Source organism: Rhinopithecus roxellana, chromosome 4 (assembly GCF_007565055.1).
Source record: "Rhinopithecus roxellana isolate Shanxi Qingling chromosome 4, ASM756505v1, whole genome shotgun sequence".
Taxonomy (NCBI): Eukaryota; Metazoa; Chordata; class Mammalia; order Primates; family Cercopithecidae; genus Rhinopithecus; species Rhinopithecus roxellana.
Window position 1 is genome coordinate 83,295,764 of NC_044552.1, and position 24,820 is coordinate 83,320,583.

A 24,820-nucleotide genomic window follows, 5' to 3' on the forward strand; every position below is an offset into this window, starting at 1 on the left:
TCTACGATTCCGAGATTTTTGCCTATCCAGAGCACCAATTTGGAGTGGGTGTAAGGTTACCCACAAATCAATGTGATCATCCAGTTGTTACTGTTCCTTTTGTTTCACGAGACGTTCGCTCATTAGATGAGGTGACTGATAGCACTGAGTTTTTTTAAGACCACACGCACTCTAGGTGGCTGCCCTAAGTACAGTCGTGGCAGCTGGGATTTCCTGTTTATATGGTGCCCAGCACCATCAGCTTTTGTCTTCTGCTGCAGCTAAAGTGTCTTCCTCCTGGACCAGGGAGAGGGGGAGGGCGTGCGGACAGGACCCGCCTGCTGACGGTGATACCTCCTCGACATCACGTCCACGCCAGTCCTAAGCTCCCGGAGCTGCGCGGGATCCCTCTTCCCGCTCAGCTGGGAGATGCCCCGGGAGGGCGTCCCCCGGCTCCGGGCTGCGAAGGTAGCAGCCGACCCCGATCCACTCCAGGGACCGCCGGGGGCCACGTGAAGGCAGGTGTTTCAGGGAGAAACGGGGAAGTAAGGCGCGGCCAGGGGCCGGCGGCGCTCGGCTGGGGGCCGCAGTTGGCTCCCCCAGGGACTCTGGGCAGGCGGCCTCTCCCGCTTGTGGGGAGGAGAAGGAGCCGGATGGGCGGGTTCAGGCGCGCGCGGCGGCGGTCCCGGGGCCGCCGGCTCCTCCCCGCGAGGGTGCCTGTCCGCCGCTCGCCGCGCTGAGGCAGTGCGGGGCGGGCGCGCCTAGGCTGCCGCCCAGCGCCCTCGCCGCGGCCATGCCCGGGCCGTAGAGCGCCTGCCGCAGCCCGCGCCCCGCAGCCCCGCAGCCCCGCAGCTTCGCGCCCGCCGACGCCTCTTCAATGGGCAACCTGCTCGGCGGGGTCAGCTTCCGCGAGCCCACCACCGTGGAGGACTGCGACTCCACCTGGCAGACCGACTCGGAGCCCGAGCCCGAGGAGCCAGGGCCGGGCGGCGGCAGCGAGGGCCCGGGGCAGGAGCCCGAGCAGACCGCGCAGCCCCCGGAGCGAGCCGGCGGGCGGCCCCGCGCCAGCCCCGCGCCGGACGAGGACGCCGAGGCGGCGGGCGCCGAGCAGGTACGCGGCCCAGCGGTGGCTTCGGGTCGGGCCAGGGCGCCCCGGAGCCGCAGAGGGTCAAGTGCCAAACCGCCCTCGCACTGGGAGGGCAGGGGCGCTAGGGGGCTGCTCGCCACTGCCACCCGACCCCTCCGCGCCGCGGCTGACCTGTCTCCAGGTGGAGCCCGGGGGCCTGCAGGAGCCCAAAGCGCCGAACCCTCTCACTGCCGGCCTGGGGCCTGGCCGAGGGCACGGCTCAAGGCAGAACCCAACTTGAATGGGTGTTTTCTTTGCCTCTGCAGCGCAGCTGGGTTATGGGAAGGTGAGGTGGGAGGAACCTGTCTAAAAATAGAGGTTTGTGACAACCCCTCTAGTCCGTGTTATTGGTAACAACAACAACAAAAATTACTCAGAATAAGGTAGGGCTACAAGTGCAGGCAGCCAGCGCTCTCCCCTACAGTGGGGTCTAAACCGTCAGAAGTGTAGGCCCCCATCTGAAGTTCATACGTCACTGTTCTGCCCAACTCAGGCCTTTCAACCTAGGATTCAGGGTATTCTTCACGAATCTTATTTCACCAGAAGACTTGTTGATCCAACTGTTTGAACCGTTTGACTAATACAGCTTGGGGGAGAGGTTAGGCAAGAGATACGTAACCCCCTTAACCTCTGATGCACTGAAAATAATCAGGAACTTTAAAAAGGAGGAAATATGTAGTCGGCTCCCTGAAAAAGTGTGCATCCTAGAGGTGGTTCAGGTTTGAGCTCCGCATTAGGCCCTTCTCTTTATCAGCTAGGGGCGATGGAGATTGGGAAAACGGAGCCCAAAGTCCAATGTGACCACAGGGTTTTGGGGGAATCATAACCGAAATATTACAGCTAACACTGCTTCAACCATCTTGATGATCAACTCTATTTAGGTGAGGAGAAAATCATAAAGTCTTAGTGCAGGCTCTGTGCTAAACGTGTTATTTAAGTGACCTACAATTTTGGGGTGGGGGTTTGCTGTGTGGTCTCCATTTTAGAGAAAACTGAGGCTTAGAGAGAAAGGAAAACTTGCCCAAGATAATTGAAGGAGAGGATGATGCAAACCCAAGTCTGTCTATCACTGATATCAGCGCCTTGGACCTGTGGAATTCTGAATTTCCATCTGCCCCTGTGTCTGGTTTGCCGCTGTTGTTTTGCATTGCTAATTCAATCTTATTAAATTATTAGATGCTGCATTCTCATGTTTTTCCCTTCCGTTTGTCTCCCAATTAAGTAACTTCCTACAGAAATTTGGAATATCAAAAAACACCAGCTAAGATTCAATCCAACTTACCAGGTCCATCTATATAAAACGTTTTAATAATGTTCAGTCAGTTAGTTGCAACCCCAGTAACTAGTAGACTACACCAGCCCTCCCTATTCCCTTTTAATGATTAATTTTTCTTGTTAGTATCACCATCTGACTTCCCCCAAAAATCTGCTTTTCAATTTTGCCTTTTGACTGACAACCCTGTTTGTTTTCTATTTCTCAGAGCCAATCCACTTGCAGGTAATACTGGAGCTACTTTTAAAGCATATCCCAGACTGACTCCTTCACACCACTTCCATTGCATCATCCTAGTCCCTCTGAATATTGGACAAATGATGGTGACATTAACCACGACAGGGAAGTCTAGGGAGAATGCAGCTGTGGAGGTTAAATCAAAGATTCTCTTGAGTTTGATATCCTATTAGACATCCAAGTAGAGTTGTTAGGTAGTTAATTATTTGTTGGGTAGTTAAATTACATCTATGAATGGAGACTTAGTCCAGGACTAGAGTCCTCAGCATCTGAGATCAATGGTATTTAAAGGCATGGGAAGATAAGGGGTTATCAAGGAGTGATGATGAATGAGGACCCTAGGCACCCCTCCATTTAGAGGGTGTGAAGAGGAGGAGGAGCCAAAAAAGAAGGCTGACAAGGGGGGCCCAGTGAGACAGAAAGTAAACTAAGAAAGTGTAGTATCCTGTAAGCCAAATACTGACAGTTTCAGGAAGGAGGGATGCTTTAATTGGCCCAGTGCTGTTGGGAAGTCACCTGAGGTGAACATTAAGAAATGGTTTGGCAAGATGGAGATTTATTGGTGAAGTTCACAAGAACTATTTTTTTGGAGTGCTGAGGACAAAAGCCTGATTGAGGTGGGTCAGGGGAAAATGGGGAAAGAAGAGAAGGAGACAGAAAGTATGGGCAATTCTTTGGTGGTGATCTACTATAAAAAAGGAGTAGATATATGGATCTGTAATTGATGGTAGGCTTGGGTCAAGGATGTTTTGTATGTTTATTTTAATATTAAAGATACTGCAGCATGTTTGTTTGAGATCCAGAAGAGAGGGAAATTTTGATGATCCAGGAAAGAGGAACAATATTGAACAATAGAATCCTTGTCTGAACAGGTGAAAGGGGTCTGGGTAGAGTCCAAAGGGAATAGGGGTTGGAAGAGCAGGAGCAGATGCTGGCAGGACACAGTCATTCTTATGATAATCCTGAGAAATAGGTAGGGCATGAGTCATTAGCTTTATTTCAGAGATGATAAAACTAAGATTCAGCTAAATGATTTGCTTAAGGCCTCACAAATACCAAGTAGCAGCGTTAAGATTCCTAGTCTTCTGACTCCAAGTCTTGGGCTACTGATACTACACCAAGGTTTCCATATATCCTTCATTTTTTAGTGTGACTAAGATTGATTCAGACTTGGACTTGAACCCAGAGCCTGGGATTCTTGTTCTTGCACTGTCACTGGACTCTGGATGGTGTGCAACTTGTCTAAGCTCCTGATACCTTGTTTCTAAGATGGAAATGCTAATTAACTGTCAGTCAGGTGTGTTTTACGAATCAAATGAAATAATGCCTTTTGACTGTCAACCCTGTTTGTTGTCTATTCCACTATATATGTAAGTGCTTTGTAAATGGAGAGTGCTTTCTATACAAATGTAGGATGATGATTCATATGGTTGTAGCTCAGGCTAAATAGATTCAGAAACTTGCTAGGCAGAGCTATTTTGAAACTTGTGGCAAGGACCAGAATTGAAGCTTTTCCTTGCTTATGTAACATGACAGAGTAACTAATGTTAAGCATCAGAAGATTTGGTGTTGAAGTAACTCGGTACTTGTAGTAATAGTGAGAATCACACTACTTCAAAAATGTGTGAAAATTACTTAGACGATGCCAATCTGTCAACACAGATGGAGGACGGGGTTGAGGAGAAAAGAATTTGGGCAAAGCTTTTAATGACTCTTAAAGGTCTAAAGTTTTTCTTTTTCATCTTTGTCATCAGCACTTTCTCATACATTATAATAGTACATATAGGGAATGCAAATCGATTATATTAACCCACATCTTATACTTTAAAAATCAGTTCATGGTGATAGGAATTTTACTTAGAGTTTAAATAGTATGAGTAAACTACATATAAGTTATTTCAATCGGACATCATTCCATTTAAGAGCATTTTATTGCTTTGTGTGCATATATTTTAAATGTTTATATCACATTGTATTACTCAGTGAACAGATGATTATTCATGCCTTTGTGTACCTGTCATGGTGTTGTAAAGGATGGAGTTTAGAAAGATAGTTTGTTTTAAAATCCTTTCTTTTCATAAATATTACTTGACTTCCAAGTACAGCTAAATGTTGCAAATTTAATGAAAATTTTCTTTGCAGAATTGATTTAGTATCTTAACACATTCTTAGTATTATGTAAAATATTCTGAAGTAAGTTTTATCATAGAATCACTTGCATAATCCTCTAGTAAATAAATGTATTGAATTCCTTTTGAATTCTATTTCTGATGGCTATTGATCAATAACATTGGCCTCTTTCGGTTTTTGGTTAATAATAAAGTGTTTTTTTCGGTAATATATCTTAGGACAAATACTATTGGTTCAAATAAGAAAAACAGGACGCTAAGAAATATTGCTAGTAAGCGTTATTAAAGGAACATTTATAATATTTTCATTAATCTGAACAGATTGACAATTTTCAGGGTTTCTTTATGGCTCTTCCTTATAAGTTTGTTCTGGAAATTTCTTTGTGAAATTATCTTGCGTCAACATGTAAACAGAGTTTCACTTTTTATTTCAGGGTGGTGATTCCACTGAAGCAACTGCCAAACCAAAGAGAAGTTTTTATGCTGCGAGGGATTTGTACAAGTACCGACACCAGTACCCAGTAAGAGTATAGAACATTATGTTCTAAAATGTAAACTATTTTCCTTCTGTTTTTAAATTTTTATGGTGCCACTGAGAAAACATGCATGAAGGGTCCTTGTACCTTTACTGTATTTCTATGTGCTGGAGATTGATTTATTTTTTCCTTTAGCAGAACTTCAAAGATATCCGATATCAAAATGACTTGAGCAATCTTCGTTTTTATAAGAATAAAATTCCATTCAAGCCAGATGGTGAGTAACGTACTACTTGATAAATTGCACTTTAATCACATACACTTGGTTATTCTTTGTTTATTTTGTGGTTTGTTTCATTGATTGGATTTACTTTGCTATGCAGTCTAATGTGTCCCCCACATCCTAGACCATAGGTTTGTGAGCATGCACTTGGTAAATTCTGGAGGAAGAGCTATGGATTAATGGTATCTTCCTTGTCTACATCGCTATTATCTGAAAGATAGTAGGGACAATTTTTTGTGAGAGGAAGAGAGAGGAGATGTATAGAACCACAGAATTTTAGGTTATTAAGGAACAGTAGAGAAGATCAAATTCAGCTTTCTCATGTCAAAGATTAGGTCACTAGGACTTAAAGCTTAGGTAACTCGATTGCAGGTTCTAGAGTCCACTGTTCTTTCCATTGTACCATAGCTGAAAATTATTTAGCATGTGACTGAAAAGTGCTGTTTGTATTTAGAATTATCTTTCCTGTCAGTTTTCAGATTCAGGTATCAGGAATCTACAGCAATTCCTGTTTGGAGTTCCAATATTCTGGGAAGGGAACTGCAGATACAGTAGATCTCCATCCAACTCTGCCAAATACACTTGTGTCCTTCCCAACTCTGCAATTGCTCTCCTAGGATATTTTCCAAACCCATAGTGAGAAGATGCAGCTGCTATGGTAATATGACCACAACATTGCATATTTCATTGAGGCATCATGCTGTGGTTCATGGTGGTCATCCTAATTTTATCTAGGTCACCCTAGCAAAGCTGGCTTCTCTCCCAAGAGCCCTTTTCTGTGTGAGGTGGTCAGACTGCCCTGGCTTCTGCTATTTGCTCTCAGTGGAAACTGAGCCAGTTTCACAGCACTGTAAGTCATGGAATGAAGGTGATAGATTGCAAGGCTTTCAAGTGGCAGGACCTTGCATTCTTTGGTGAACTAACTCGAGGCAAGAGGTCTAAAGCCTGGATGGAGTTTGGGAGGAGGGAGTCCCAGTATTGTATACCGACAGACCTACCAGTGTGAGTTAATATTTGAGAACATTGTTGACGTGGCCAGATCTACTTGTCTTTAGCTTTCTGGTATCCCAAAAGTCTGCTGTGATGTGGAGGGAAACCTCTGGATAAAATTGCACAGTTATATTTACTAATGATAGAAATGTGTTGCTTTATTTACTAATGGAAAAATATTGGCTAAATTATTCATTTTGTTAGGACTTGGGGTAGAAAAATCTTTTGAAGAAATGCAATGATAGATTGTTAATTTGAGTCTGATTTGAATTTCATACAATTTTCCTAAAGGAATGCCTTCACGTATTAAAAATATTGAACATAAAACTATGATAGTATTTAACTCTATTTTTTTTCTACTAGGGAATTTATTTTGTAAATATTAATTTAAAAAGTAATTTCAAGCAGTATATTGAATTTTTGTTCATCTTTATTACAAAGTGTATTTTGAAATCTTATGATTGGTGGGGGTCAGAAGTTTTAGCTAAAGTCACATAAAATGTTATCCTAGTTTATTATATAAATTATATTAACTCACTTTCCTCCCTAGTATACACACACATGCACATCTGCACACACACAAACTACTTGCCAGTAAGCATAATCTTGCAATAGTATATTTCACTTATCAGGCAGGAGGAGTGGTAATTGGAAAGGAAAACAAATGGAAAATTACAGAGGTAAATGGTTTCAACATGCCAATAAAGCCAACAATATGATTCAAAACAACTTTTTACCAAGCCTTCCGAGAGTGGGCCTCTACTGTAAACTGGTGATCTCTGGAGGAAACAAGAATGAGATGAGTTATGTTTGGAGAAATATTATATTGCTGTGGTTTTTTTTTCCTACAAGATTGACTGAATGGCTAGTCAATTGTAAGGACTTTGACAGACATAGGAACCAGGAGGATTTTGTTTTTGTGAGTTCTTGTAGGGGAAAAATGGATGGGGTAAAAAGGGCTTACTTCTTGGAACCAGAAAGATCTATGTTGCACTCCAAGATTTACTTTTTTTACTAGTGTGTAACTTTGAACAAATCACCCAGTTTCTTCATTATTAAAATGAGGATCATAACACTGGGAACGTTCTGTAAAGACTAAGCTAGATAATGTGCACTCTATGTAATATGGGCACAGCATTGGGTAAGCACTTACAACTTTTTCCTACGTTTTTCTTTTCTCCCTTTCCTTCCCCTTTGTTTTCTCCTTCTCATTTCATTTCTTCCCTTTCTACTCTCCTTTCTTTCTTTTTCCCTAGGATGCATTTCATTTTGAACCAATCTAGTATTTAAAGAACTATATAACTCCTAGGGCAGGGATTGGCAAACTTTTTCTGTACAGGGGCAAATAGTTAATATTTTAGGCTTTGGGGGACAGTGGGTCTGTATTGCAACTACACAGCTCTGCTATTGTAGTACAAAAACTGCCATAGACAGTACATAAATGAATGTGCATGGCTATATTCCGATAAAAGTTTACTTACAAAACAGCTGGCAGGCCACAGTTTGCCCAGCTCTGCTTTAGAGTACATTGCCCAACAAAGCCTTCTGCAATTTGAGGTGCTATTATTTTTTTTTAATTAGATTTATCACATAACTGAATATATGGGCATAGGGTATTCATCTTTTTAAAAGCATTATTCTTGTGTGCTATTATTAAATTTAAACAAGTTTTAATATAAAACTCAAGTGATTCAAGTCTTAAAATGCCTTCACAATGTTTTAAATGTCTGATTCATTTTTTAAATATTCACTATTTAGGTGTTTACATTGAAGAAGTTCTAAATAAATGGAAAGGAGATTATGAAAAACTGGAGCACAACCACACTTACATTCAATGGTCAGTTACATATTATCTATCTTGAACCATGTCCTATTTAATCATGTATGTTTCCCAGATAATGTTCATAGAAAAATTTTATTTTTTTAAAAAATAGGCTTTTCCCCCTGAGAGAACAAGGCTTGAACTTCTATGCTAAAGAACTAACTACGTATGAAATTGAGGTAATGCAAACTCATTTCATTTTATACAGGGTGGCCAAATAATATTGCTATTTGACTGTCCTTATAGCTCCTGAATCATTGCAGTTAACTTTTTTCACTTTTTATATTAGGAATTCAAAAAAACAAAAGAAGCGATTAGAAGATTTCTCCTGGCTTATAAAATGATGCTAGAATTTTTTGGAATAAAACTGACTGACAAAACTGGAAATGTTGCCCGGGCTGTTAACTGGCAGGAAAGATTTCAGCACCTGAATGAGTAAGTAAAGCCCCTGTGATAAATCAGGGGCCAGCATAGTTATTTTCCCTTGGTCAGAGTTCCCTGTGAAACACAGAAACAATAACAGATGAGATGGGCCCAGGAATCTGGATTCAAAAGCTAGTCTGAAATGCATTACGTTCCTGTACCACATTCTAAAACAAAACAAAACAACAACAAAAAGGAACAAAATTCTAGGTAGAAACACAGCTATTCAGTTTCAGATGTGTTTCTCCCTGAAACCTTCCTATTGCCCACAGCCAAATGTTGCCTCTCACCCTCCTCCATATGCCACATTTCTCGGAGTTTATTGTTACTGCCTGTGTACAATTCTGTGTATCCCTTCTTGTAGGCTGTAAGCTTCTTGGGGCATAATCTATTTCTAAGCCTGATGCCTTCTTAAATGCATGAATTAAGCCTATGATGGATAAAAATCATTTTATAAGAATGAGATGGGTCCATACTTTTTACTAAAACAGAGAGAAAATTACACTTGTCTTCACTCTATTAAGGTAAAAAACAAAAAATCATTTTTGGGTAATAAGTCCCAAAACTTATGAAGAACATTTTAACATAGTTTATGTGGAATTGTTTTGCTGTGTTCATTTGGTTGGATGTTTATAACTTTTGTTAGTACTCATAACCAAAGTGTATTTTTCTTAATATTTTCTTCATATGCAAACTTTTTTCTTTTTTATAGTTAAATTTTAACGAATTATAGTTACATTTAAACTAATCATAGTTGAATTATTTTTGAATGCTGGCCTATACAGCCACCAGCTTTAAAGTACTTTTAAGCATATTATAATTAGCTAAACTGAGCAAATACTAAGAGCAAACAAATTAAAATTAACCTAAGGAATTTTCCTTTGGCCACAGCAGTCTGAGTTTTGTGTACCAGTTAAGTATTTTTTTGTGTGTTTTTATAGAACTTTCATCTTGCTTTGGTAAGATGGGTATAAATATTAATGTTAAGCCTTCTTTTTACTTTATTATTTATAATCAATGATATTAAAATGGTAATTTGTACTAAAACACTAAAGATATGGACATAAAGCTTTATGTTCCTGACTAGAAGACCCATTAACTTACAACTGAAGTTAAATTTGACTTATATAGGGCACTTAAAGCATAAGTATATATACCTCTACCTAAGCAATGCAGGTAGCTAGCTCTGGACAAAGTTTCTAAACACTTATGTTACACCGTGAAAGAACTACATGCAAGCAGCCTATTGACATGAAAGACAGCAAAAGTAAATCTTTTGAAAGGATTTGATAGTACCTCATCTTTCATGTATATAATGACTACCAGTTTAGAGACTCACCTCCAACTTGTTATTTTTGGTTGGAATAGCAATCTTGCTTAGTTAATTTTTATTGAATGAATAAATGATGAATAAAATACGGTCTTCAGCTTAAATCCTCCTTGGAGTTTTGTTGTCATATCCTCTGATTTATAGGTGGAAACAGAATCTCTTTTTAAGGCTTTAATTAAACAATTTCCAGGGTTGAGGCAAGGGAGGGGAGCCTGAGCTAAGTCACTTCTCACTCCTGTGCCCCATCCTTTCTTTCTGCCACCTATTGTCAGCATAGAGCTTTTCGAGCTGTGAATTAACTGAGAATCTGCCAGAAAACATGCTGTTTCTTCTCTAGTTTAGTTGCAAAACATCTTTACTGACTAGATTTGAACAAATGATAGAGGATTCTATGAAAATATCTATTCTATTTTCTTCTTCAATTGGGTCCTTTTCTGACTTACTGTTAAATGTCATAACTTATTTGTATTTTAATGTGTATAGCATCTTGAGTAGTTTAGAGTAGGCAGGGAACTCAATATATTTATAGTAGCTAAGCAGAGGAAAATATTGAATCAAGGTGAAATAAAATAACATTGAGTGAACAACTGATCTTAAAAGAGGCAAAATATTTTCAAACATGAGAGTACAAATATATGGACCAACCACTAGACTGTGTTTTCAATTTTCTTTGTAATCAACTTGGATTACTGAATCATATTTAGACTCTGGGGTGCCTTTTAACTTTTATTTTCTGTTTCCTACTTCTTACCTTGTATGTCTTCTCTCTTTACCTCCCTAGTCTTCCTGCAATTTCAACACTATTTGCTACCCTTAACCTCTGTCTGGAACCTCAGCTTCTTTCTTTTGCCTATTGTGTAATCCTAAGATGGTTTGTACACTATAAGGATTTTAGCCAGTCTCTTCTATACCATTTAGTCTTTCACTATGACATTTATTACAAGTCATGCTGAAACACCCAATTGCTTTATTTTGTAGTTTTGTTCTAGGATCCTCATCATCATTTTTTAACCCAAGTTTTTGTCCTTTTATACTTTTATATAAATATTTTTAATTGGAGAATATATAGATATAGTAAATGTGTACAGAAATTTTAACTTCAGCATTCATCTAGGATTGGCTATATAAAATTGAGCTGGTTGCAAATATAGTAAATTTTCTTTTTTTTTTTTTTTCTTTTTGAGACGGAGTCTTGCTCTGTGGCCCAGGCTGGAGTGCAGTGGCTGGATCTCAGCTCACTGCAAGCTCCGCCTCCTGGGTTTACGCCATTCTCCTGACTCAGCCTCCCGAGTAGCTGGGACTACGGGCGCCCGCCACCTCGCCCGGCTAGTTTTTTGTATTTTTCAGTAGAGATGGGGTTTCACCGTGTTAGCCAGGATGGTCTTGATCTCCTGACCTCGTGATCCGCCGGTCTCGGCCTCCCAAAGTGCTGGGATTACAGGCTTGAGCCACCGCGCCCGGCCAATAGTAAATTTTCTTTAGTCACAGAGTTCCTCTTTTTTTAAAAACAAATTCTTCCACCTTTCTATACATCTTTTTCTCACAGACATATGAAGCAGAATTGCCCAAGGTTTTGTCACTAAGTATTTAGAGTATGCAAACTCCACAGGAATGTAACAACTAAGTTGCTGCTGCTGTTAGTGACACATTGTCTTAACTGTACCCAAATTTGTATTGTCTCAAGTGTGTTACTTCCTATTTAAAAATACAGATGTATAAAACTGAGACATCTGTGCTGCATTTTACCCTCTGGGCTTCAGAGTTGAATGTTAAGACAATAATTTTTTAGTAAACATCCAGAAAGATGAAGATGATCAACTGTTGGCCTTAGCTTTTCCAGTGTTTGGTTAGTCTGAAATAAGGTTTTTGTTTAGTGCAAAGAAATGTTCTCATTGAAACATAAGACAATGGAACCATACCCTGCCATCCCTTAATTCATCAACATCTTTATCCCTGCTTCCCAAGTAATTTGCTAATTATTTCAAAATGAAATCTTTAAGCATTTTTGGAAGCTAGGACAGGTATATATAATGTTTGCAGAAAGTTCCGTGTCTGAGGTATAAAACAGGCTTTAGGAAGTTAGAAATAAGTGATGGTTATGGCTATGTGGCAATATTGGGTAAATAAATACCTGGGCTGTTGACAACACCTATGATTAATACATGTGGCTGATGATTCTTTTAGAATTTGACAAGGCATGTGTAATAAAGCAAAGATTGAGCTGAGTGAGTTTGGGGAGTTACATTATGAATTGTGACAAAATAGATTTGGCAAACATTCATCCAGTGGCATTAGTTTTGTGATAGAGAGGAAAGATGTTAGTGTAATCTGGGGGAAAATGTACCCTTGGAATCAAGGCCATTAGAAATAAGATTTAAAATCATCAGATAGGGAAAGAGGAGGAGAGAATGACCAGAGATTGAAGAAAATTAGGTTAAGTTGGGATAGGTACAAATATTGTGGTCCCTAATCTCGTATCTTTAAATTATAATACTAATAGTTTTAAATAGTATCTAGTACTGAGTTCTTTATACCGAGCATGTGTATCATCTCATTTGATTCTTAGAATAGTCCAGTAAGTCCTGGGCACTTTTCCCCATTTTACAGTTAAGGATATTGAGACATAGAGAAACATAGTTGCACTTAGCTGGTAAGTTACAGAGCCAGGGTGTGAACTCTGGGTCTGACTCCAAAGCCCATGCTCTTAACTGTTAAACTGTGCTCTGCTAAATAAGTCAGTTTTGTATCCTTTGTCAGAACTGTTCTAGCAAAGTAGAGTGGTTTTTGCCACCCTCCTTATGAGTTGGCTTATGTGGTGGATTTTGCTGATCAGCTGGCGCTATAAATTGCACCAGTCAGCTGTGAGCTAATGTGTTTATGTTTAGCAACGGTTACCTGTGATGAGTACAGTACATTGATGTTGGTGCAAATAAATGCTCTGTTAGAAAATTCATCTTCAGTGTATTTTCGGTAATAAACAATTCAACAGTGGTAATAAATTTAAATCTAAATATTTTTCTAATGTGAAGAACTCAGCAGACAAGGGAAGTTTATTTTATAAATTTGACTTTCACATAGATTGATGTTACATTGTGGCCTAAGGATTTAATACCCTCTGGATGATTCTTAATGGTATCAAATATGGCGTTAAAAAGTCGTTACACGGCAAATTTCCATGGCTTACATTTCCATAAAAAAATATTTTCCCAATAGTTTTCATTCTCCTGCCTTTCTACACCTGATTTCCCCCACTCATTTTATTCAATCCTCTCTTCCAGGTCCCAGCACAACTATTTAAGAATCACTCGTATTCTTAAAAGCCTTGGTGAGCTTGGATATGAAAGTTTTAAATCTCCTCTTGTGAAATTTATTCTTCATGAAGCTCTTGTGGAGAATACTATTCCCAATATTAAGCAGAGTGCTCTAGAGTATTTTGTTTATACAATTAGAGACAGAAGAGAAAGGAGAAAGCTCCTGCGGTTCGCCCAGAAACACTACACGCCTTCAGAGAACTTTATCTGGGGACCGCCTCGAAAAGAACAGTCGGAGGGAAGCAAAGCCCAGAAAATGTCTTCCCCTCTCGCCTCCAGTCATAACAGTCAAATTTCTGCGCACAAAAAAGCCAAGGACTTCAAAAATTCCTCCTCAGCTGTTCATTTAAATAGCAAAACAGCTGAAGAAAAAAAAGTGGCACCAAAAGAGCCTGTGGAAGAGACAGACAGGCCCAGCCCAGAGCTCAGCAATGAAGCTGCCAAGCCAAGAAATACAGAGAAGGACAGTAATGCTGAGAATGTGAATTCTCAACCCGAGAAAACAGGTACTAATCCCACAGAAAAAAAGGAGAGTGTATCTCCTGAAAATAATGAAGAAGGTGAAAATCATAACCAAGACAGTGAAAATCCTGGAGATACAAATTGCCATGATGTTGTACTAGCACAGTGAATTATCAGAAAACCCATAGACCAGTTTAGGTTAGAGAGGAAAAAATTACTGTATCATTTATCCTAAAGAACAGAGACGAGGTCAATTTTAAATTTTAGCCATCTGTTTGTGATTTCTGTCATAAGCATTTTGTTGTTGTTTGTTTTTTTTTATTTTGGATGACAATGAAGTCAATAATAAGGAGATTTAAGATAAGACCCCATAAATGAATGTATTCTGTAATGCTTTTAGGATATGAATTTTCAAATTTTGTGTATAATAATTACTTTGAAAATATTTTTAGAGTGTCTAGAAATTACCATGTAGTATTTGGTATGCAAAATACATCCTTTTGAGACATTATAGTCTATACAAAGGAAATCAAGAGGATAATTTCATTGGATTGCTACACCTTTACCTGATTTATGGATTTATTTTACTTTATTTTATTTTATTTTGAGATGGAGTCTCGCTCTATTGCCCAGGCTGGAGTGCAGTGGCATGATCTTGGCTCACTGCAACCTCTGCCTCCTGGGTTCAAACGATTCTCTTGCCTCAGCCTCCTAAGTAGCTGGGATTACAGGCATGTGCCACCACGCCTGGCTAATTTTTGTATTTTTAAGTAGAGATGGGGTTTCACCCTGTTGGTCAGGCTGGTCTCGAACTCCTGACCTTGTGATCCGCCCGCCTCAGCCTCCCAAAGTGCTGGGATTACAGGCATGAGCCACCACGCCCGGCTGATTAATTTTTTTTTTTAACTGTAAGAGTTTGATCTTTTCAAATGTATTCAGAAACTAATTTGGATTCTTTGATTCTAGTACCTCAACGTGTTTATTTGTAGATTCTGATAAGTGAAATGGATGTCCTTGTGGAACTGTGACCTCCCCAGCTTATCTGTCAGTCCTGCTGTCCTCACCTCCTTGCCTCTTTCCATGCCCTTAAGCCACCATCTTTCTCAGCTAGCATGTATGTTTCTAGTGTAGTTGGCCCTCCGTATTCAGGGGTCCGGCATCTGTGGATTCAACCAACCGCAGATTGAAAATATTTGTTGGAAAAAATGGATGGTTACATCTCTACTAAATATGTGCAGTCCTTTTATTTGTCATTATTCCCTAAACAATACAGTATAACAACTATTGACATAGCATTTATATTGTATGTATTAGGTATTGTAAGTAATCTAGAGATTATTTAAAGTATTTTACATAAGGGACATGAGCATTCCTAGATTTTGGTAACTGCAGAGGGTCCTGGAACCAACCCCCTACAGATATCAAGGGACCACTGTGTACATTAGGATGATCTATATTGAAATCTACATGGAACAGTGTGGGACTTCTAATTGTATGACTTCAAGATTTTGCTTTGTTTAAATTAATAACACTGTTTTCAGTATTAAGTGCTTAAAAACACATATTGATTGAAAAGTTCAAGACAAGAACTTTGCTCTCTGTGGCTGTTCCATATAAATTTGATGGTTGATTCTGAATGTAAATGACTGAAGAATTAAAAAATAAGAGATTATTCATTTTTAAAAGGCATGCCTCTTGCACTGTGAACAGGACAGTAGTTCCTTAAACCATGAATATGTCAGTGTTCTATGGATTATGAAATTAGTAATGTTGTTTAGCTCAAATGTGTCTTTTTAAAAAAGTATAGTTTTGTGCATCTCTAAGTTATCAAACTTCAAAATTGAGAACAAATTTAAAAGTTCATATATGCAACTCTAGTAAGCACTTATTATGTTACATAGCACTGATTAAGAACAATTTTGTTTTCTATATTATTACTAATTATTATTATAAATCAAAAGACACTGTGATAAGAACTTCAAAGCATACATACAAATATGGTTAAAGCAATGAATAGATGAAACATTTATACTTTATTTCATTTAGAAATGAATTAACTTTTTTGTTAGGCTTTTAAGAAAAGTTCTATTCATTTTATTCCCCTAGGGAATTTGTAATATGTCCTACTTCATATCACACATCATCTTCTGTTGCCTCTATTGATCTACATTTTCTGCAATGGATTTCTTGAAAATAATCACACTTACAGTATGCCTCTAGAAATATGATTTTACTGCTTTGAAGTTTACATGAAACATGCCAGTTGCTTAACTCTAATTTTTTATATGAATCTCAGTAGCACTTTTGTTGTACGTTGTATTCCAGTAAGTATAGTATGGAACACTTTCTCATTTTTAGTTCCCATAATATGCCAGTTTTTGTTTTCCTAGTGTTCTGTGAGTATTAGGATTTGGCAGTCAGCTTTTGCATTTCAATTTCTATTTTACATGCAAGAAAAACATGAACACTCTTATGTGGTGCTTGTAGCCGTGTTTCCATAGAGCTCAGTAAATAGCTCTACACGGTTTACAGGATGAGAAGCGATTGTCAAATTAGGCTGAATTGTAGAAACACAATTTAATTCAAAATAACTTACCAATTTTTTATAGATGATAAAGTGTTCAGACCACTTTCTAAATGCATAATATTAAAATACTGTGACCAGATATTATGATATTAATAAAGTTACCAGATACTAAAATCAATGAATATAATCTGAATTACTTAGAAATTATAGTATATTAGAGCCCTTATGAGTAAAAACATTTCATTTAGCAATTTAACTTTTAGAATACTATTCCTACTTAGGGATTTTGATTAGATTGTACCATTAAATTTGAGAATATTTAGTCTCAAGGGGAAAACTTCCTGGCATCCATCTTAAATAGTGGCCTTTTCCCACTATGGTGTTTTTAAATGCATATTCACATATAATAGTATGTTTCTTACATTTAATCCCTAAATAACTTACATAATCATTCAGTAGAGAACAAGTAAAAGGATATCTTTCCTTTTGGAGAAAAACATTGAGTGTCTAGAATTTTTTCTATTAATGCTTTGTATATTAGTTTTTTAAATAAGATCTATAGATATGTATTTATGTGTGTCTTATATATGAAACAGTTCTCTGAGTTTGACTCCTATGTTTTGTATTTTTAAAAACTACGACATGCTTGCAGAAATTCATTGAGAAGCTGTTACAAAAAATGCAGTGAAGCATGACCAAATAGCTAAAAATATTACTGGATCTTTACAAATCTATAGTCTTTATTGTTGTTGTACTGTGGAGTACAAGGATACTAAATATTGGCTATTGGTAAAATACTAACTTGCATTTCATGGCAAATAGATGTTATATCGCTTGATTAGTCTAGAACATTTCTAATATTTTGTGCTTTCATATATCAAAGGAGATTATGTGAAACTATTTTGAAATACTGTAAAGTGACATATAGTTATAAGATATATTTCTGTACAGTAGAGAAAGAGTTTATAACATGAGTTTATAATTGTACCATTATACATTTTCATGCTCGATCTCCTAAGAAATTCAAAAGATTAATGATAGAGTTGAAAATATGTTTACTTTCTCTAAATCAAGTCTGGTTGTCAACTCAAAAATTATGTTGTATAGTTTTATTTTGAATTTAGGTTTTGGGACTACTTTTTTTCCAGCGTCAATGAGAAAATAAAATCTACAACTCAGGAGTTACTAGAGAAGTTCTAAGTATTTTTTTGCTAAGTATTAAAAATATAAACATACGAAAATGCCATAATGCCTGTCATAGTCATTGTTTCATATTTTGTCATATAAAATTACCTATCCTGCTTCTAGCTTTTATACTTTAATCTGAGTGAAAGTATGATGTGGTGGAAAGGAAAGGCAGTACAGTGTTACATCTGAGTTAGTCTTTGAAAAATCATAGTAGTAAATGAACCTCAACACTGAGTGGTCAAAAATTGGTTTAACCAAGGTGGGGGGGAGAATATTTGGTTAATTGTTTGAATATTACATTTTCAAGTTTATAATAGAGTTATGGCTGAGTATTCATCCATACTGAGTAATCAAGCATTTTTAAAACTATGATTGAGGCTCTTCTAAAGCTTTGTTTTCTAATCTAAGATATAAAGGATATTCTTGATCTTGCTTGATTGTAACTACATCTACAAGTCTTTAATGTCTGTTTGGGGTGAATGGCGATCCTCTTTTGTAGGAATGTTTTTGAAGATTTCTATTTTGTTTTCCACTTAGGAAATTCCCCTCTCTCATTTGGGGTATATGTGTTGAGTATAAGGTAGGCTGTATTTAGACACGCTAGAATCATTAAATGTAGGTGAAGTTGTAGAGAAAAATAGCCTGGGTCAATGTAGGATCTAGAAAATTAGGAGTGTACATTTGCTGGCTTCTCTTTGAGTTTTGTACTGTTTATTACAGGAACAGATTTGTGTGGGTAATCTCTCGGGTGACAGTGAGTACTAGTTATCCAACCCACCCAGCAGATTGTGTTCAGGGACAGAATGTGTTTTTTGATATCCCTTATTATTGAAATTAATAATAATATAGCTATAAATGTGAATGTCTGGAGGTATCCAGATGTGCCTTAACAAATGTAATGGTATTCATTCAGAAGTTTACATTTTTACTCCATTATAAAATCTCATCATTGGGAACTTTCTAAACCATGAATATCAGTTCTTTTAATGAAATTTAGTTGGTGCTTTATCATTTTGGAGAAGTTGCTGTTTGGGACGATAGCATCAGTTCATAAAGAAGTGTCCTCACCATGATATTCAACAATGTGTTATATTTGACAAAAAGTGTTTAGAGTAAGAAAGACTAACTATACTGTCTGTTACATTTATTTATGCTTTTGGTAGTTTAGCTACATAGCCCAATTTTCATTTTAAACATTCGTTAGTTACTACAAGTAATATTTATGTTTTGCTTCTTCTTAGATGTAGACGGATGCAGAAATAGAATTATATTAGAGAAATTATTAAAAGTTTAATTCCAGTAGGCAGTTGGAGAAATCTGAAGCTAATTTGAAAAAGTTTTATGCTGTAGTCTCTTTAGAATCATGTAAAAAGCACTGTTTTTGCATTTTTTCCTAGATTACAGAGAGTGTTCTTTGTCATTTTTTTTCTTATTCTGTTGTGAAGTTTATTGTTTCAGTTATTTGAGGGAAATAACCTCTTAATATGTTTATTTTCCTGAATTAAAGTTTTCATGTGGAGAATACAATGAAATGTTTTGTATTATGACCCAAACTGGCTGGAAGTAGAGTTCAGAGAGGGAGAAGGGACAAGAATCAGTGTAGGTGTCTCAGGAAGGTGATGCCAGTGCTGGGCTCCACCCTTCTCCACTGGCATGATGGGTCCTCAGATTCCGCTCTGGATAATGAGGGTGTTGGGCACTGTGAGCTCTGACTTCTGGGGAGGATGGGCCATCATGGACTCCATACACAATTTTGGTGGATATCAGTTCTCATAAAATACCTGCTATAATTTATTTTGTAGTTATTTAGAAAATTGTGAGCAGTTGGGCACTAGTAAATTGTAGTTATATCTTAACGATCTTGGGAAACATTGAAATATGAGTTTTTTCCCTCACCCTTATTTATTTAATTTAAAAAATGAGGGAAGTTGTTCATTCATAGCTGTATATTAATATAAAATCTCTTTTTATAAAATGATTCAGAGAAAAGGCAGTAATGGTCACTTACTGTGCTAAAATACCCTTTTTTCTAAAAATATTTAAGCTTTAGGGTTTGTCATAGTTTTACTTTTTAAATTATAGTTTGTGTAACAATTTACATTAACTAGAGAAATTAGATAGATAATAAGTTTTGGTACTAAGAAACATTTACGTTCTGCACTCATTAGTCAAATGAACATTTTTTTCCAGTGCTAACAGATTTTGTTTCATGTGAAGAAAAATAAAACACAAATGAAATAAAAGTCTAGAAACAGCAACAGGAAACTCACTACAGAAATAAAGACATAACCCTTGATAAGTTTGTGTAAGTGCCAGAATTATTGGAAGCAGGTGACGAATGATTAAGAAAAGCTTTATTGTGGGGACATGCTTTAAGAATCAGCTCTGTATTTGTGCCAAGGAGATCAGGTATTGGTGTGCAAACAGATCCCATTAATACTCTGATTTGAACCATGAATTCCACCTACTCTGCTTTGAAGCCCTCCAGTAGACTGATAGATGTAATTAAATGATCAGCTACCAAGTTTAATTCCTTTGCCTGTGTGTAGCAACAGTTGGTAGTTTTACAAGTTAAATCGATGGACTGGCTGCAGATAAGAGAAAGACTAGTGATAGGTGGTTTGTGAGTGAAGTAACTCCCACACTGTCAAGAGTTGACAGCGTATTGTGTGGCATTATAATTGTGAGAAACAAATGAGAGCAAAATGTTAGGTCCTTTGACAAGCATTTTCCTCCTGTTTTTCAAAAGGGCTTTAAGTTGTTTTTTAAGTAAGGTAATCTTTCTTTTTTAGTATTATCTAAGAAGAAGGACGGCAGATTATGTCATTTTGGAAACTATTATGTCCCTTGTGTTTTAAATATTTCAGGAAAATGGCTACGATTGTTACATAGACGTGTGTTTTACTTATAACATAAGCTCTGATTCTCCAGTGGCCACTGGGCCTTCTCTGTGCTCTGTATTCAACTGCAGTATGAATTACAGAATGCTGTGCATGTTTGTTAGTACCAATACCATGTGTATGTGGTAGAAGGTGTAACCAGTTTCTGGATCTGTATGGTACTATAAAATACTTATTTTATAATTCTGTAACCGTATGGCAGTGTTATGCCAAAAATGTATAAAGAGCAATAGTTTCTGTTGCTTACTGCTGTATTTTAAAATATTGTTTCTAAAATAATAGTTAGAGTTCCTTTTGAGTAATTATTTTTTAATAACTATTGCCAAATATACATCCTGTAAAACTAATAAAAGCCACTACATCTTAGGTAACATTTTAGCATTGTGCTAGAGTACATTATGGTGATTTTGCACGATTAAAATATTTTTAAAGAACTAGAAAAAGTGACTTGCTGTTTTCCTGTCATTAAACATGTATTTTTTATGATTAACATATAAGACTAACATTATTTTCTTTTATCCTAAAAAATAAATATTGTGAAGGGTGAATCATATGTATATATGAAGTTATTTTTATTGTCAGATTCTACAGAACAGATCACATATATAAATATTTGGATATTGATTGTTATCTCTTTGTGTAATGCAGTTTTAAAAGTATTTTTCTTACAGATGAATGAATATGAATAGCGAATGAAGGTGAAAGATGTTTTTCACTTAGGTGGGCTAATATTTAAGTAGTCAAGTTTTTCATTAAGAAAAATTGAAATTGCAAGATGAAAGTGAGGAGGTTACTCTAAGAATCACAGGACAACGTAGACAAAAATGAGGAAAAGCATAACATTTGAGCTTGGCTGCATTCTATATAAGCAGGGAGAGAGGATGAAAGAACTAAGAATAAGTTGTAGTAAGAGAGTGAAGTTAGATTGTGCATAACTGAGAAACTGATAGCAAATAATAGCCTCAGTGGTGAATGAGCATGATTTTAACTTCAGCCTTTTGTGTGAATGGTTTAGTAGAGAGAGAAGTGCACACATGCAGTCATTTTCATAAGGGAAGAATGAATACATTCTGGTAACAGAAAATATGATTTTCTTTTCCCCACAGATTGAATGTCTGAAGGTACTGAAAAAGTCAAAGAAAATGAAGATTCTCAGGATAGTAATACATGCAGGACTGAGCCTGCACTTCTGCAGGAATGTAATTTTTAACATGGGAGAGATTCTGGAAAAGATTCATAACATTTTCCTTATTTTAATCCTCAAGTGGATGCAAAACAGACAAGCTGGTATTTCCGGCATGGAGGGAAATCCCAGCCTGGATAAAAATGATGACAGGCAGTTTGGCTTCTTGTGGGTGATTTTAGGCTTTGGCAACTTGACTGAATGAGTTGTCAGACTAATATGGGGAACAAGTAAAGATTACCCTGCCCTTGGAATTATCCCCATGAATATGTAGGATTAATTGGAAGAGCATTTTAAAATAGGACACTAAAGAGACAGATTTGAGAGTGAGCATGGATTCAACTTAACTATCAGGAAAACTGGGTTTATTAATTTTGCTACAGTAGTTAACATTCTTGTATTTTTACAACTTTATTGCATATTCACTACCAAAGAATATACAAATATTTTCTCCTCAAATGGTATATATTTTTGTTATTGAAATAGCTAGTTTTGTCTGCTCTCAGCTTTGGAAAAGAAAGAGGTTATAAGAAGAATGAATAAACAAAGGATAAGTGGTAGACAAGGTGAACCAAATGAGATCTGACAACTCACCTTAGAACACTGAGGTTGTCTGACATCTTTAAATGGATGATTTAACTGTTGTGAGGAAGAGAAGTTCAAGAAAAAGCCCTGAAGGGAAAAAAAGTAAGGGCAGAGAGACATTTTGTTGAATGGGGAGAGAGCAGGCTTTGAAGCCAGATGGACTTTGGTACAAGTGGCAACATCATCAATTATAATTGTGTGGTCTTGGGGAAGGCGTGTACATTCTCAGGGTGTCTGGTCTCTTGTTGGTAAGAATACCTGCTTTGTGAGTTTCTTGGAAGGACTGGAGAGAGTGTAGGTGAAATGCCAGGAACATACTCCAGACACTCGTTAATAGTAGCTGCTGGGGCTCTAGAAAAACAAAAGAAACAAACAAACAAACAACAACAACAACAAGATGCTTAGTTATGACAGGTCTTGTGTAGCATTTATTTTAATGAAAATCAATCTAATAGAATGGATGTTAACCAGGTTTATAGGTCGAAACAAATACTGTAAGTTTTACTTATAATTTTAATAGAGTTTTACTAAAAAAGCTAGCAGGTATGGAATTAATGATTTTATATTAGACACACTGATATTGACAGGACAGAAAATTTCCCTCACTGTGAATGTAATGAATGTACAACAGCCCTTTGTTGCTCCCTTAATAATTTTTTGAAATGGTTTCTTCTCTTCCAAGGAAAGAGCTGGAGTGTGAGACAGACGTGAAGCCTTTCAATCAGATGACCTTAGTTTATTTTTAGTACACTGTCGGTTTGATTCTTATTGAAAGCTGGAAATTTTAATTTCCAATCCTCCAAATAGATATGTAATTCATATCTTAGTGGGAGGCCACTTAAAGTTAACACTATTTAAAAATGTGTATGTAATTAATTCTATGAACATGGTGGCCTAATTGCCATTATATTCTTACAACTGGAGTTAGAAGAATGAAGAATTTTGTGCTAAAGAAACATTCGTCTTTCAAAATTCAAAATTATAGATATTTTCATACTGTGACATTAAAATGAGGCCACTGGAAGTCTTGGGTCATTGTCTTGTTCAGCTGTTTATCCCCTCAAAGCACCACCCCTGTACTATACAGAAGAAATGAAATAAATTCTCATTGTTTTCAATAGAAATTGAACATTTTTATTTTCTTTGAAAAACAAAAATCTAGGCCGGGCACGGTGGCTCATGCCTGTAATCCCAGCACTTTGGTAGGCTGAGGCGGGTGGATCACCTGAGGTCAGGAGTTTGAGACGAGCCTGGTCAACATGGGGAAACTCCGTCTCTACTAAAAATATAAAAGTTAGCTGGGCATGGTGGCATGCGCCTGTAATCCCAGCCACTCGGAAGGCAGAGGCAGGAAAATCGCTTGAGCCTGGGAGGCAGAGGTTGCAGTGAGCCAAGATCATGCCATTGTACTCCAGCCTGGGTGACAGAGAGAGACTCCGTCTAAAAAAAAAAAAATATATATATATGTATGTGTATATATATATACACATACATATATATATATGTATATATATACACATACATATATATATATATGTGTGTATATAGCATTCAACTAATTTCTCCTCATTTTATCTGTTTCGATGTCCAGAAATGAGAAGGGAAATTATAGACTTGTATAGTTGGCAGTGAGTGTGGATCCTAATTTTGCAGATAATGAAAGTGAGGGATGGATAGGTGTCATAACTCTGCTCCTCTAAAAGCTGCAGATGCAAGAGTTTGAGGGGACCCAAGCTATGTGACTCTTTTCAGTGGCTTTGCTATGTGTGGTTCTTTTTAACTCAGTGAACACCTCTTAATAGAATGCATTCAAGAGCATCAGCCCAGACAGTGGGCTGACCTGTGCTGCGGTACTAACCTAAGACCAGAGTCCTCTTCATGAAAGAGGCTTTCTCACCACTTAATGTGTTTGCTACCTGGCCAGTGCTTATGTTTGGTAGGTTCTGAAGTAGGTCCAAATGCTTCCATTTGGGAAACAAACCACTGGGTCTCTGAAAAATGGTCTTTGGATATAATCATCTCTGACAGCATGCCTTACTGTACATAGTAGCTCTTCCAGATCTCATCTCTGGGATAATGTGGAGCCTGCTGTACTGCTGTAACCCTGACATTTCTAATCTCATTGAATGACATAGCCTGATCCCCAAACTGGGAGCCAGGGAGCTATTCCTGGCTTTTCATTCATCAACACATGTAATTTGATACAAATTCTGTCAATGCTATTCTTTGAATTTGTCTCCAATCCTCACTTCATCATCACTTCCAGTGCCTTCACAGATGTTTATCTATTGCAAGAAACTCCAAATTCTTCCCTCTGCCACCAGAAAGCATGCAGCCTTCATAAAATGCCATGGTGTTTCTTTGTATCTTAGGTGCCTAACAGGGTCCATAATAAACACTCAATAAACAGTCACTGAATTAAAAAAAATGTTCAGCAGTAATATCTTAAAACAAGTAATATCTTGAAATAAATATACAGCTGCTTATAAATATACGAGCAGATATATAAGTCTACAGGCAGCTACTTATGACCCCTTTTTGAGATAAGATTTCTTCAAGACAAATAGCCTCCAAAGTAAATTATTTGTATGATAGT

At 37.4% G+C, this 24,820-nt stretch overlaps 1 protein-coding gene across 7 annotated transcripts; it reads left to right on the top strand.

Moving 5' to 3' along the window:
• Positions 1-206: 206 nt before the first annotated feature.
• On the top strand, positions 207-23,329 carry OGFRL1 (opioid growth factor receptor like 1). 7 transcript variants are annotated; one of them, XM_030928761.1, is made up of 9 exons: positions 207-497; positions 5,179-5,265; positions 5,416-5,497; positions 8,252-8,330; positions 8,428-8,494; positions 8,605-8,750; positions 13,347-13,885; positions 21,563-21,577; positions 22,907-23,329. In XM_030928761.1, exons 1-8 carry the CDS (start codon positions 222-224, stop codon positions 21,565-21,567), a joined length of 1,281 nt encoding a protein of 426 aa, XP_030784621.1. In that variant the 5' UTR covers positions 207-221; the 3' UTR covers positions 21,568-21,577; positions 22,907-23,329. The 7 variants fall into 7 exon arrangements, with proteins under 7 accessions (XP_030784621.1, XP_030784619.1, XP_030784620.1 ...); XM_030928759.1 differs by lacking the exon at positions 21,563-21,577; XM_030928760.1 differs by lacking the exon at positions 22,907-23,329 and having other exon boundaries at positions 21,563-22,900.
• Positions 23,330-24,820: the final 1,491 nt, after the last annotated feature.

Coding starts and splice junctions, on each gene's coding strand:
- OGFRL1 (XM_030928756.1), top strand. CDS start 222: ATGGTGCCCAGCACCATCAGCTTTTGTCTTCTGCTGCAGCTAAAGTGT. Junction 498..5,178: donor CCGCCGGGGGCCACGTGAAG/GCAGGTGTTTCA, acceptor TTTTTATTTCAG/GGTGGTGATTCCACTGAAGC. Junction 8,331..8,427: donor AACCACACTTACATTCAATG/GTCAGTTACATA, acceptor TTTAAAAAATAG/GCTTTTCCCCCTGAGAGAAC.